This window comes from Neophocaena asiaeorientalis, unplaced genomic scaffold (assembly GCF_003031525.2).
Source record: "Neophocaena asiaeorientalis asiaeorientalis breed wild unplaced genomic scaffold, Neophocaena_asiaeorientalis_V1.1 scaffold169, whole genome shotgun sequence".
Lineage (NCBI taxonomy): Eukaryota > Metazoa > Chordata > Mammalia > Artiodactyla > Phocoenidae > Neophocaena > Neophocaena asiaeorientalis.
The window spans coordinates 3,263,570-3,275,914 of record NW_020172187.1 but is presented as its reverse complement, the minus strand read 5'-3'; the positions used below and the strand labels follow the sequence as shown (position 1 = coordinate 3,275,914).

Below are 12,345 nucleotides of genomic sequence, written 5' to 3'. Positions count from 1 at the left end.
ATATATATATATATGCCACATCTTCTTTATCCATTCATCTGTTGATGGACACTTAGGTTGATTCCATGTCCTGGCTATTGTAAGTAGAGCTGCAATGATCATTTTGGTATATGACTCTTTATGAATTAATGGTTGTCTTAGGGTATATGCCCAGTAGTGGGATTGCTGGGTCGTATGGTAGTTATAATTTTAGTTTTTTAAGGAACCTCCATTCTGTTCTCCATAGTGGCTGTATCAATTTACATTCCCATCAACAGTGCAGCAGAGTTCCTTTTCTCCACACCCTCTCCAGCATTTATTTTTTGTAGATATTTTGCTGATGGCCATTCTGACCAGTGTGAGATGATATCTTATCGTAGTTTTGATTTGCATTTCTCTAATGATTAATGATGTTGAGCATTCTTTCATGTGTTGGTTGGTAATCTTTATATCTTCTTTAGAGAAATGTCTATTTAGGTCTTCTGCCCATTTTTGGATTGGGATTTTTGTTTTTCTCATATTGAGCTGCATGAATTGCTTGTATATTTTAGGAGATTAATCCTTTGTCAGTTGCTTCATTTGCAAATATTTTCTTCCAGTCTGAGGGTTGTCTTTTGGTCTTGTTTATGGTTTCCTTTGCTGTGCAAAAGTTTTTATGTTTCATTAGGTCGCATTTGTTTATTTTTGTTTTTATTTCCATTTCTCTAGGAGGTGGGTCAAAAAGGATCTTGCTGTGATTTATATCATAGAGTGTTCTGCCTATGTTTTCCTCTAAGAGTTTGGTGGTATCTGGCCTTATATTTAGGTCATTAATCCATTATGAGTTTATTTTTGTGTATGGTGTTTGTGTAGGTGTATGTTGTGTAGGTGTTCTAATTTCATTCTTTTACATGTAACTGTCCAGTTTTCCCAGAACCATTTATTGAAGAAGCTGTCTTTGCTCCACTGTATATTCTTGCCTCCTTTATCAAAGATAAGTTGACCACATGTGCATGGGTTTATCTCTGGGCTTTCTATCCTGTTCCATTGATCTATATTTCTGTTTTTGTGCCAGTACCATACTGTCTTGATTACTGTAGCTTTGTAGTATAGCCTGAAGTTAGGGAGCCTGATTCCTCCAGCTACATTTTTCTTTCTCAAGATTGCTTTGGGTATTCGGGGTCTTTTGTGTTTCAATACAAATAGTGAAATTTTTTGTCTTACTTCTGTGAAAAATGCCAGTGATAGTTTGATAGGGATTGCCTTGAATCTGTTGATTGCTTTGGGTAGTAGAGTCATTTTCACAGTGTTGAGTCTTCCAATCCAAGAACATGGTATATCTCTCCATCTGTTTGTATCATCTTTAATTTCTTTCATCAGTGTCTTATAATTTTCTGCATACAGGTTTTTTGTCTCCTTAGGTAGGTTTATTCCTAGATATTTTATTATTTTTGTTGCAGTGGTAAACGGGAGTGTTTCACTTTCAGGTTTTTAATCATTAGTCTATAGGAATGCAAGAGATTTCTGTGCATTAATTTTGTATCCTGCCACTTTACCAAATTCATTGTCACTTCTAGACAAATTTATCTCTGGTTTTAATGAAATACCATTCAAAATCTCAGCAAGTTATTTTGTGGATTTTGACAAACTGAACCCAAAATTTGTATGGAAATGCAAAAGACCCAGTATAGCCCACACAATATTGTAGAAAAAAAAAAAAAGTAGGAGGACTGACACTATTCAACTTGGAGACTTACTATAAAGCTCTGGTAATCAAGACCACATGGTATTATTAAATAATAGATAATAGACCAATGGAACAGAGTAGAGAGCTTAGAAGTAGAGTCCAATAGATACTGTCAACTCATCTTTGACAAAGTGGAGGAAGGCAATACAATGGAGAAAAGATGGTCTCTTCAATAAATGGTGCTGGATAAACTGGACGTCCACATACGAAAAACAAACAAACAAAACCCCATCTAGACAGAGGCATTATACTCTTCATAAAAATTAACTCAAAATGGATCACATACTTATTGCAAAATGAAAAATTATAAAACACCTCAAAGGTAATGAAAGAGAAAACCTAGATGACCTTGGGTAATGAAAGAAAAAAATCTAGATGATCTTGCGTTTGGTTATTTTGTAGATATGACACCAGGGGCATGATCTATGAGAGAAAGAACTGATAAGCTTGTCTTCGTTAAAGTTTTATAAAATCTGCTCTGTGAAAGACAATGTCAAGAGGATTACCTGACAAGCCACAGTCTGGAAGAGTGTATTTGCAAAAGACATGTCTAGTAAAGGACTGCCATCCAAAATATACAAAGAACTCTTAAAACTCAACAATAAGAAGACAAATAACCCAATTTAAAAATAGGCCAATGACCTTAACCAACCTCAACAAAGAAGACATAATGAGGTCAAATAAGCAATGAAAAGATTCTCCATATATGTCATCAGGGAAATGCAAATCAAAACAACAGTGAGATGCCACTACACACCTATTAGAGTGGCCAAAATCCAGAGCACTGACAACACTAAATGCTTGTGAGAATGTGAAGAAACAGAAGGTCTCATTCACTGTTGGTAGAAATAAAAACTGGAATAGTCACTTTGGAAGACAGCTTGGCAGGTTCTTACAATTTTTTTTTTACTAAACAATATGTTGCATGTATTATTCTGATAATTTTTCTTCCATTCTATCATATTTTCAATAAATATTTAAGTAATATATATTCTTAGGTAGTTAATTCATACTAAATAATTATATAGTTTTCTTTTATTGTTATATTACATTTTTGTTTACTTAGAATGTCTCTAAATTTTCATCACCGTAAACATGTCACAAATATGTAACCTTGTACATATCTCCTTGTACCTGTATTTAAGATTTCTCTAAGACATATACCTATCCATAACTTTATGATATTTTTCCCAACATAGCTCTTTATCCTCTCATGAGCAGTGGATTAGATTCGCCTTGGAAAGACAAAACATCTCACTTTATTTCAGTTTTCCTAATTATTTGTTGACTGCTTGTTTATTTGTTTACCTTTTGAATTGCTTGTGTGTGCCCTTTGCCCATGTTTTTTCATATCCTCTCACAGATTTCAGACAATGCTTAGTGCTCAGTTTTCTATGGCTCCTACTCAGGTATTACAGAAAGCTTGTTGCCTCAAACTCAGGCCAAAGCAAGCTTGTTAGGCCCTGCCCAATTACACACTGAAAAGACAAAAGGGTGCTGTGTTGATGGCATTTTTTAAAATAGAATTTATTTTGTAGATTAGTTTAAAGTTCACAGCAAAATTAAGCAGAAAGTAGAGTTCCCACATAGCCCCTAACTACATACATGCAAAACTTCACCCACTGTCAACACTGCCCCCTCCTAGCAGAGTGGGATATTTATTATAAATAATGAACCCAATATTATCACTCAAGTCCATAGTTCACATTAAGGTTAAGTCATGGTACTGTATATTTTATGGATTTTGACAAAACTATAGTGCCTTGTGCACCACCATAGTGTACAGAAGAATTTCACTAACCTAAATATCTTCTGAGCTTCATCTACTCACCCCTCCATCTCCTCTAAAATCTGACAACCACTATCTTTTTATGGTCTCCATAGTTTTGCCTTTTCCAGAATGTTATGTAGTTGGAATAATAATAAATGTAAACTATTTTAGATTGTCTTCTCTTACTTAGTAATACACATTTAAGATTCCTCTCTGAGTTTTCATAGCTTGACATCTCCTTTCTTTTTAGTACTAATACCCCATTGTCTGGATGTACCACAGTTTATTTATACATTCATTTACTGATGGACATTTTGGCTGCTTCCAAGTTTTACAATTACGAGTAAAACCACTATATAAATATCTGTTAGTAGTTTTTTGAGTGGAATATAAGTTTCAACAAATACCAAGTAGTGTGATTGTTGGATCATACTGTAAATTTTGTAAGAAACTGCTAAGCTGTCTCCCAAAGTGGCTGCCATTTCATTTTTAAGCAGAGAGAAATTGTCTTGGGGTTTCAAATATCCCCTATTTGTTACACTATCATCCTCAAAGGATGTCTCTGAATAGAGCCAGGCCTTAGGCTGGGGCACCTTTATTTCCTTCCCTAACTTTCTGACCTCTGGGGGGGATCTCTGGAAAAAGATGCTGGCACTGGGCAGTGCACCACTAATCTGGTGATCAAAAGCTATATTCAGAAAGCTCCAACATCTGTTTCATGTCTGAAGAGGCTGTATTTCAATCACAGCGCTGTCAGAATATTATATTGGCAGCAGTTTTTCCTAATCATGCGTTGAGCTTGAGGATTAATATGCACAAAAGCTCTGTAGTGATCTGTGTGTTGGACTGTTACCTTGCTCACCAGTAGTAGTTGGTTATTTTCCATCAAGATTTTTAGGATTTTCTCAGTTTTGGAAACACTTTGCTGTCATCAGATAGATTGAAGGGTCAATATCAACCCTGTAAGTGAACTCATCATTCTTGTGTTCATGAACCCACCACGTGGTTCTCTTTCAAGCAGAAGGCATTTTGAGTGGCTTCCTTCCGTTTCTCTTTGAGATCTTATTCTGGAATTGGGAAAGTGGTCTTCCAGAGCCATGTAATGAATTCATATGAAAAACCTTCATTTAGACTTGTAAGGTTATTTTGGTTCTACTATACGTTTTATCCCAGTCTCTGCCTCAGAGCTATCTCTCAGGCCTCATGTGGGGCAAATTGGAAATGCCAGGCAGCTGATAACTCATGCTTCAGTCTGCAAATAGTAGACATATTTTCCAAGTACTAATCCTTGCTTCTGTTTAGTTGATAGCATTTTTTATCTTAGTTCTTTACCACTTTTCCTGGTCAGAGCTTTACCATAGGAAGAGAGCTTATTTGCCCCACACATTCAGGCTTGGCCATGAGTCTTTCTTTAGACAGTGATCTATAGGTAAAGAAGAAGGATGCTATTTCTGAGTCCAGGGCTTAAGAGACTTTGCATGTTTCTGCTTGTTCTCTTGAATCTCTGCCACTCCATGGGAAGAACATGCTAGTCTAAAGAGGATGAGAGACACTTGGAGTGGAGGTTTTCAACTGACATAACAGACTTGCAAACACACCTCCCCCATCAGCTGTGTTACACAGAAACCTGGGTGAACCCATTGTATATTAGCTAAGTTTTAGAAAACCACAGATATGAAAATAATAAATGATTGTTATTTTTAACCACTGAGTTTTCAGTTTTTGGCTAAACAACAGCAGCAAACAACCTGTATAGTAATTTTGAAGGAGTTCATACCTCTGTAGAGAGAGGATAGACATGGCTCAGAACTATAAATCTCTGAATTCACTTTAAGCTCCCTACTGGGAGAGGCAACAGGGAGAGGCTGCCCTGTGACTTAGGGAATCTGCACTTCTCAGCATACAAGCTGTCTGTTAAATACCTCTGAAAGAGTTGACTTATAAACTGTTGCCAGTTTCCCCCTGCCTCTTCCAAGCATTTCTCATTGGTTTAAGATCATAAAAAGAGTTAGATTCCACCTTTGCTGATGAGAGATGGAAACATTTAGCTAGAAACAGATAGCCTTATGCCTTGAAAGAATTGCATAAAACCCCAGAAATCTGTATTGTCACAAAATTGGGGAGAATGCATGGGATTGGATCTAAGGCGATCAGACCATGGGAGAATAAATATGACTTAAATGAGCTGAATTTATGGATATGGATGGAGAGAAAAGATTTAAGATGCTAATATTGGGTGTGTTGTCAGATAGGCTGTCTGATCAAAAACAGAGCTTAATTCCAGTTTAGGTTAGTGAGGTAGAAGTGACAGAGTTCATAGGCTCATTGTTAATGGAAATGTATGAATGGATCAATTATGTGTAAGCTGGCCAGTTACCTCTTCCTTTCTATTCCCACAGGATATAGAAGGGCATTTCTCCACTCACAAGACTGAAATAGGGTGGGTAAAGGTCACTACTGTTTCAGTGAACTTTGTGGTGATAGTCCTTTAAAGACTGGAGGCAACAATGTGGCTTCCTGCAGGGAAGCTAGAGTCCCTGATATGAATGAGAATAATGGGATCCAAGAATAATGGGATAAAGTGTGTTAGATATGCTTGACTACAGGATACAACAAAGAGCAAATAACCACATAAATCAGGGAAACAGAATGATGATCAACAGATAGATTCACAGATAGTCTGGACAATGGCTAGTTGGTGATGACTTTCTAGAAATGAAACATGAGGACAGAATGCTATGATGCTACTTTATGAATATATAGAATGAAATATATGGACCTGCAGGGCAGAAATGTAATTCCAGTTGTCTTTGTTGGGATTCCTAGGTGCTTACATAATTTCAAACCTAAGCTACGTCACAGATGCAGTCCCTCAACTGAAGGACGCCCCTTTGCATTAGGATCTTGTGATATAGTCACAGATGTTCCCTATATCATCCTAAAGCCTTCTTCAGAGGGAGCTGAGACCTTTTATTCGTATGACTATTTAATGATGAAATTAAAGTGTTCACACTTTTAAGAGTCATTGAGTTCAGCTCCCTCTGAACTTATACTTATTTTTGAAATACCACTGCTTCACCAATAGGAGTAAGAGATTATTCAGATCTGCTAGATGGGTAATAAATCTGTCTTGTTTTGTTTTATTTTGTTTTGCTTTTCCCCACAGTCCCAGAATGTATAGTGTAGTTAATATATTTAATAATAGAATTTTCATATTAGAATAGAGCTATTACAGTGGAAAGCCCAATTGGAAGATCTTGTAATGTTCCTTCAGACTTATCAAGATTTTAAACTGAAAACAATTCTGTATCCCTATGGGGCTTGTAGTAATTAGTGTTCCCTTGAAAGTCTTGAGAGTTGCAGGGTTGGATTCAAGCATAGCCCCATCTACTTCACCAGATTGGACAGTGCAAGGCCAGAGAGCCATAGAAATAATAGAAGACTATCAGAAACTTTAGCAGATTGCAATACAAATTTTACAACAATTCTAGATGTTGAAATTCTATTAAAACACACAGACATAGCCCTTGGTACCTGGAGAGCAACTGTGACCTGGCAAATTAGTCTCTTTTTTATCTTAATCAATGAATGTCTAGTTGAATTTGTTCATTTTATTTTTTTGGAAAGATATTTTAAAAGGCTCAAATAAATAAATAAATATAAATTCTTCTCAAATTGACCTACAAATTTGATTAAATTCCAATTAAACTTCTACCTGGTCTTTGTTTGCTTGTTGGAATGTAAGGATTTATGCGGAACAGAAGAAACTGTCAAAAGTAACTAAATCTTCTTGAAGCAGATTAAAAATATGAGATGTATTGAGGTTTTCAAATGTAAGTAGTAAATATTTATGGTACTGAAACGTGGACGACTAATTGAACTAAGGAAACAGAATAGAGACAGAGAAATACACATAGTCATGTATGGGGACTTGATCTGCAACAAGAAAGCATTGCTGATCAGGCAGATCAGCGAGTAAAAATGTACTCATTCAACACGAGTAGCAGGCACAACTGGTTAGTCACATGGAAAAAATGAACTTATGTGCTTCCCTTACACCACACAGCTCACACACACACAATATTCAGATAGATGAAGATTTAAATATAAAGGGCAGGTCTTTCGTCTCCTTAGGCAGGTTTATTCCTAGGTATTTTATTCTATTTGTTACAATGGTAAATGGGAGTGTTTCCTTAATTTCTCTTTCAGATTTTTCATCATTAGTATATAGCAATGCAAGATGTTTCTGTGCATTAATTTTGTATCCTGTTACTTTACCAAATTCATTGATTAGCTCTAGTAGTTTTCTGGTAGCATCTTTAGGATTCTCTATGTATAGTATCATATGATCTGCAAACAGTGACAGTTTTACTTCTTCTTTTCTGATTTGGATTGTTTTTATTTCTTCTTTTCTCTGATTGCTGTGGTTGAAACTTCCAAAACTATGCTGACTAATTGTGGTGAGAGTGGGCAACCTTTTCTTCTTCCTGATTTTAGTGGAAATGGTTTCAGTATTTCACCATTGAGAATGATGTTGGCTGTGGGTTTGTCATATATGGCCTTTATTATGTTGAGGTAAATTCCCTCTATGCCTACTTTCTGGAGGGTTTTTATCATAAACGGGTGTTGAATTTTGTCACAGAGCTGGAGGAAGCAGGCTCCCTGACTTCAAAATCTTCTACAAAGTTACAGTAATCAAGACAGTATGGTACTGGCACAAAATCAGAAATATAGATAAATGGAACAGGATAGAAAGCCCAGAGATAAACCCACTCACATATAGTCACCTTATCTTTGATAAAGGAGACAAGAATATACAATGGAGAAAAGACAGCCTCATCAGTAGTGGTGCTGGTAAAATTGAACAGATACATGTAAAGGAATGAAATTAGAACACTCTCTACCACCATACACAAAAATAAACTCCAAATGGATTAAAGACATAAATATAAAGACAGACACTGTAAAACTCTTAGAGGAAAACATAGGCAAAACATTCTATGATATAAATCACAGCAAGATCCTTTTTGACCCACCTCCTAGAGAAATGGAAATAAAAACAAAAATAAACAAACAGACCTAATGAAACTTAAAAGCTTTTGCACAGCAAAGGAAACCATAAACAAGATGAAAAGATAACCCACAGAATGGGAGAAAATATTTGCAAATGAAGCAACTGACAAAGGATTAATCTCCAAAATTTACAAGCAGCTTATTCAGCTCAATATCAAAAACACAAACAACATAATCCAAAAATGAGCAGAAGACCTAAACGTTTCTCCAAAGAAGATATACAAATGTTTCTCCAAAGAAGATATACAAATAGCCAACAAACACATGAACGAATGCTCAATGTCACTAATCATTAGAGAAATGCAAATCAACACTACAATGAGGTATCACCTCACACCAGTCAGAATGGCCATCATCACAAAATCTACAAACAATAAATGTCAGAGAGGGTGTGGAGAAAAGGGAACCCTCTTGCACTGTTGGTGGGAATGTAAATTGATACAACCACTATGGAGAACAGTATGGAGGTTCCTTAAAACACAAAAAAATAGAACTACCATACAACCCAGCAATCTCAGTACTGGGCATATACCCTGAGAAAACCATAATTCAAAAAGAGACATATACCAAAATATTCATTGCAGCAATATTTACAATAGCCAGGACAAGTCATGGAAACAATCTAAGTGTCCATCGACAGATGAATGGATAAAGAAGATGTGGCACATATATACAATGGAATATTACTCAGCCATAAAAATAACCAAAATTGAGTTATTTGTAGTGAGTTGGATGGAACTAGAGACTGTCATACAGAGTGAAGTAAGTCAGAAAGAGGAAAACAAATACTGTATGCTAACATACTTGAGGACACAGGGAAGGGTAAGGGTAAGCTGGGATGAAGTGAGAGAGTGACATGGACAAACATACACTACCAAATGTGAAATAGATACTGGGAAGTAGCTGTATAGCCCAGAGGGATCAGCTCGGTGCTTTGTGACCACCTAGAGGGGTGGGATGGGGGGGTGGGAGGGTGACGCAACAGGGAGGGGATATGGGGATACATGTATACATATAGCTGATTCACTTTGTTATACAGCAGAAACTAACACACCATTGTAAAGCAGTTATACTCCAATAAACATGTTAAAAAATATATAAAGGGCAGAAGCTTAAATATTTTAAAAGGAAATATAAGAAACATCTTAGAATCCTAGGGTAAAACATTTTTAAACAAGATTTAACAAATCAAGCCATACACAAAGTGAGTAATTCAATTACATTAAAAATAAGTTTTAGTACTCACAGTTTTCATAAAGGAGGTGAAATGTCGAGCCACAAACAGTAGAATATATTTTCAGTAGTATTGGGTTGGCCAAAACTTTCGTTTGGGCTTTTCTGTAACATCTTACGGAAAAACCCAAACAGACTTTTTGGCCTACCCAGTACATACAACTAACAGAAGTATTAATTAGAATATATAAAGGTTCTTACAAATCAATAAGAAGAGTACATTAATGGACAGATGCCATAAATAGGCATTTCTAGAAAGAAAATGAAATATCTTGAAATGTATATGTGTTCTCACATATGGGAACACGGAGGAAAACCAAAAGGAGGTATAATTTACGCAAAGCAGATAAGCCCAAATGGAACATTCTGACACTGCAAACAGGAGCATCTACTCACTCTCTTAACAGTGTGAATATTCCATTTTCAAAGTGCACTGGGGAAAAAAAAACATGATATAATAAATATGAAAGTGGCTACCCAAACGTCCAAATATTCTCTGGGTATGAAACCTAGAGTGACATTTGTATTTGCATATTTGGAGAAGTATTTGAAAACCTTAATAGTATTATTATTTCTAGGAAAAAAAAGAGACAAATAACTCAGATATCTACAACCAGGAGAAAGATAAATGCCATTGACATATATTTAAATGGAATATACTACAATAGTTTAAAATGAGCAACAGACACATGCACTAACAGATAATACAGAAATGTCATCTTCAACAAAATGGATTGTTTTGGAAGGCGATACACAATATTATCTCAATTATATTAATATGCAAACTAAAGAGTGTTTTGTTCAGGCATACATACAAATAGTTAATTTATGTATGCTAAAGGCAAGGACAATAAATATAAATTCAGGATATTCAGTATAATTGGGTGGGAGAGTGGAGGAGTACTTGAGGACAAACAGAAGAGTATCAGCAATGTTCAGCTTCTTAAGTTGAATAATGGGCACATGTGTGTTCACTTTATTATTTGTTATATTTTACATATAAAACTATCTGATTCAGAAAAAAAATGTAGCCTCTAACCTACTTGTCAGATCCACAGAGATTCCATTATTTTGGCAAGGTTTAGAGGAACACTCATTAGTTTCACATAGAGGTCTGCAAACCCAGGTCTGCAAACACTCCTTTTAAACAAGAAATTTAATAACTCCATTGTAAAATTTTAAAGCTGAAAATTCAAATAACCATAGCACAGCAAATTGTTAATAAGCAGAAGTGTTGTTCAATGTGTCCATTGACATTATAAATATGCATACATTTGGATACATCTAGATGCATGAACATGTATGTAGATGTTTTTTGGTTTTCTCTACCTGAAATTGTTGAGCCCAACTTTACAGTCACCACAGTTCTGACAAGGAAGGGGGAAGCACTCATTCATGTTAATTTCACAGTGTTCACCTTTAAATCCTGCAAAGAGAGAGGAGATGGGTAGAGATGAGCAATCCTCACTTTAGAGTGTGAAAATCAGAATCAGTAGTCAAGAGTCTGGAAAATATGCTCATAATGGAAGTTACAAAAAAAAATGGGAGGGAGAGAACACCTCATCTCTGAGTTCTTATACTACTCTATTTCAAGTAATGTCTGAATAAAATTATGCTAGTTTCTAGTTAAAGAGTTCAAATGAAAGAATCAAGGGAGGACTACTTTACGGAATCTCCTGTGGAAATAGAGTTAATGCTAATGTTGTTTTAAGGTCTTTAAGTGTTTGAACAAAAAGAACTGAAACTATCTAGAAAGCAAATGAATTAATGTGATGACCAATCTTAAAGTAAAATTGAGCTTCAATGATCAGATTTATTCAAAGCAGTTAGTAGATGAGGCAAATTTAACTGCTTTTGATTCATAGCTAAATAATCAGTCATCCATTTAAACCCATGGCAGTTACGTTTTAAAAAAGCAAAGAAAAAAAGGAAAGAAAATTATAGACTTATAAAAGAGTCAGTTGTAATTATTTCAACATATTTGTGTCAGAAAAAAATCAAATTTATATCACTATTTAAAATACCTTAAATATTTTAATATTTATGATGACCATTTAAACAATTATTTCCATGGTTATAGAATAACTAAGTATAACAACATATATATATGTATGTATTTTGCTGCTAATGTTATTTTTATATTTTTCTTGCTAATATTTTTGAGGATTTTCTTTTCTCTTACTTTTTCAGTGCTATAACTAAGCACCATATAATTGAAGTGACATTATAATGTCAATATCTACTCAGATTTTTTAGTTTGAGGAGCAGAAGGTCATTCAAGTTACCCTAAGAAAATGTTATTAGTGGCATACACATAGACTGGGATTGGAATTGAGAAATATGGGAAAGAGAGGACAGTCTATCTACCCATGAATTGCCATCTTGCTCCCACTGTACCTTCTCATAGAGTTTCTTCCTCATTCTGTCTGCAAATATCTCTTCACGTACAAAGTGTCAGATTCTTTTAATATTGTCATTACAATATTGTAATATTGTTATGCAGATAATGTAGCACAGTTTCCCTTGTCTCTATATCATGACCTTTCAGCTTCAGCACTTACTG

At 35.3% G+C, this 12,345-nt stretch overlaps 1 protein-coding gene across 1 annotated transcript in view; it reads right to left on the bottom strand.

Annotated features, from left to right (window-relative positions):
• The window catches only part of EYS (EGF-like photoreceptor maintenance factor), a 1,631,219-nt gene that overhangs the window by 1,125,281 nt on the left and 493,593 nt on the right, over window positions 1-12,345 (bottom strand). The window contains 3 exon segments of the mRNA XM_024761621.1: window positions 10,822-10,897; window positions 10,900-10,922; window positions 11,112-11,208. Coding sequence (XP_024617389.1) covers window positions 10,822-10,897; window positions 10,900-10,922; window positions 11,112-11,208 — 196 coding nt within the window.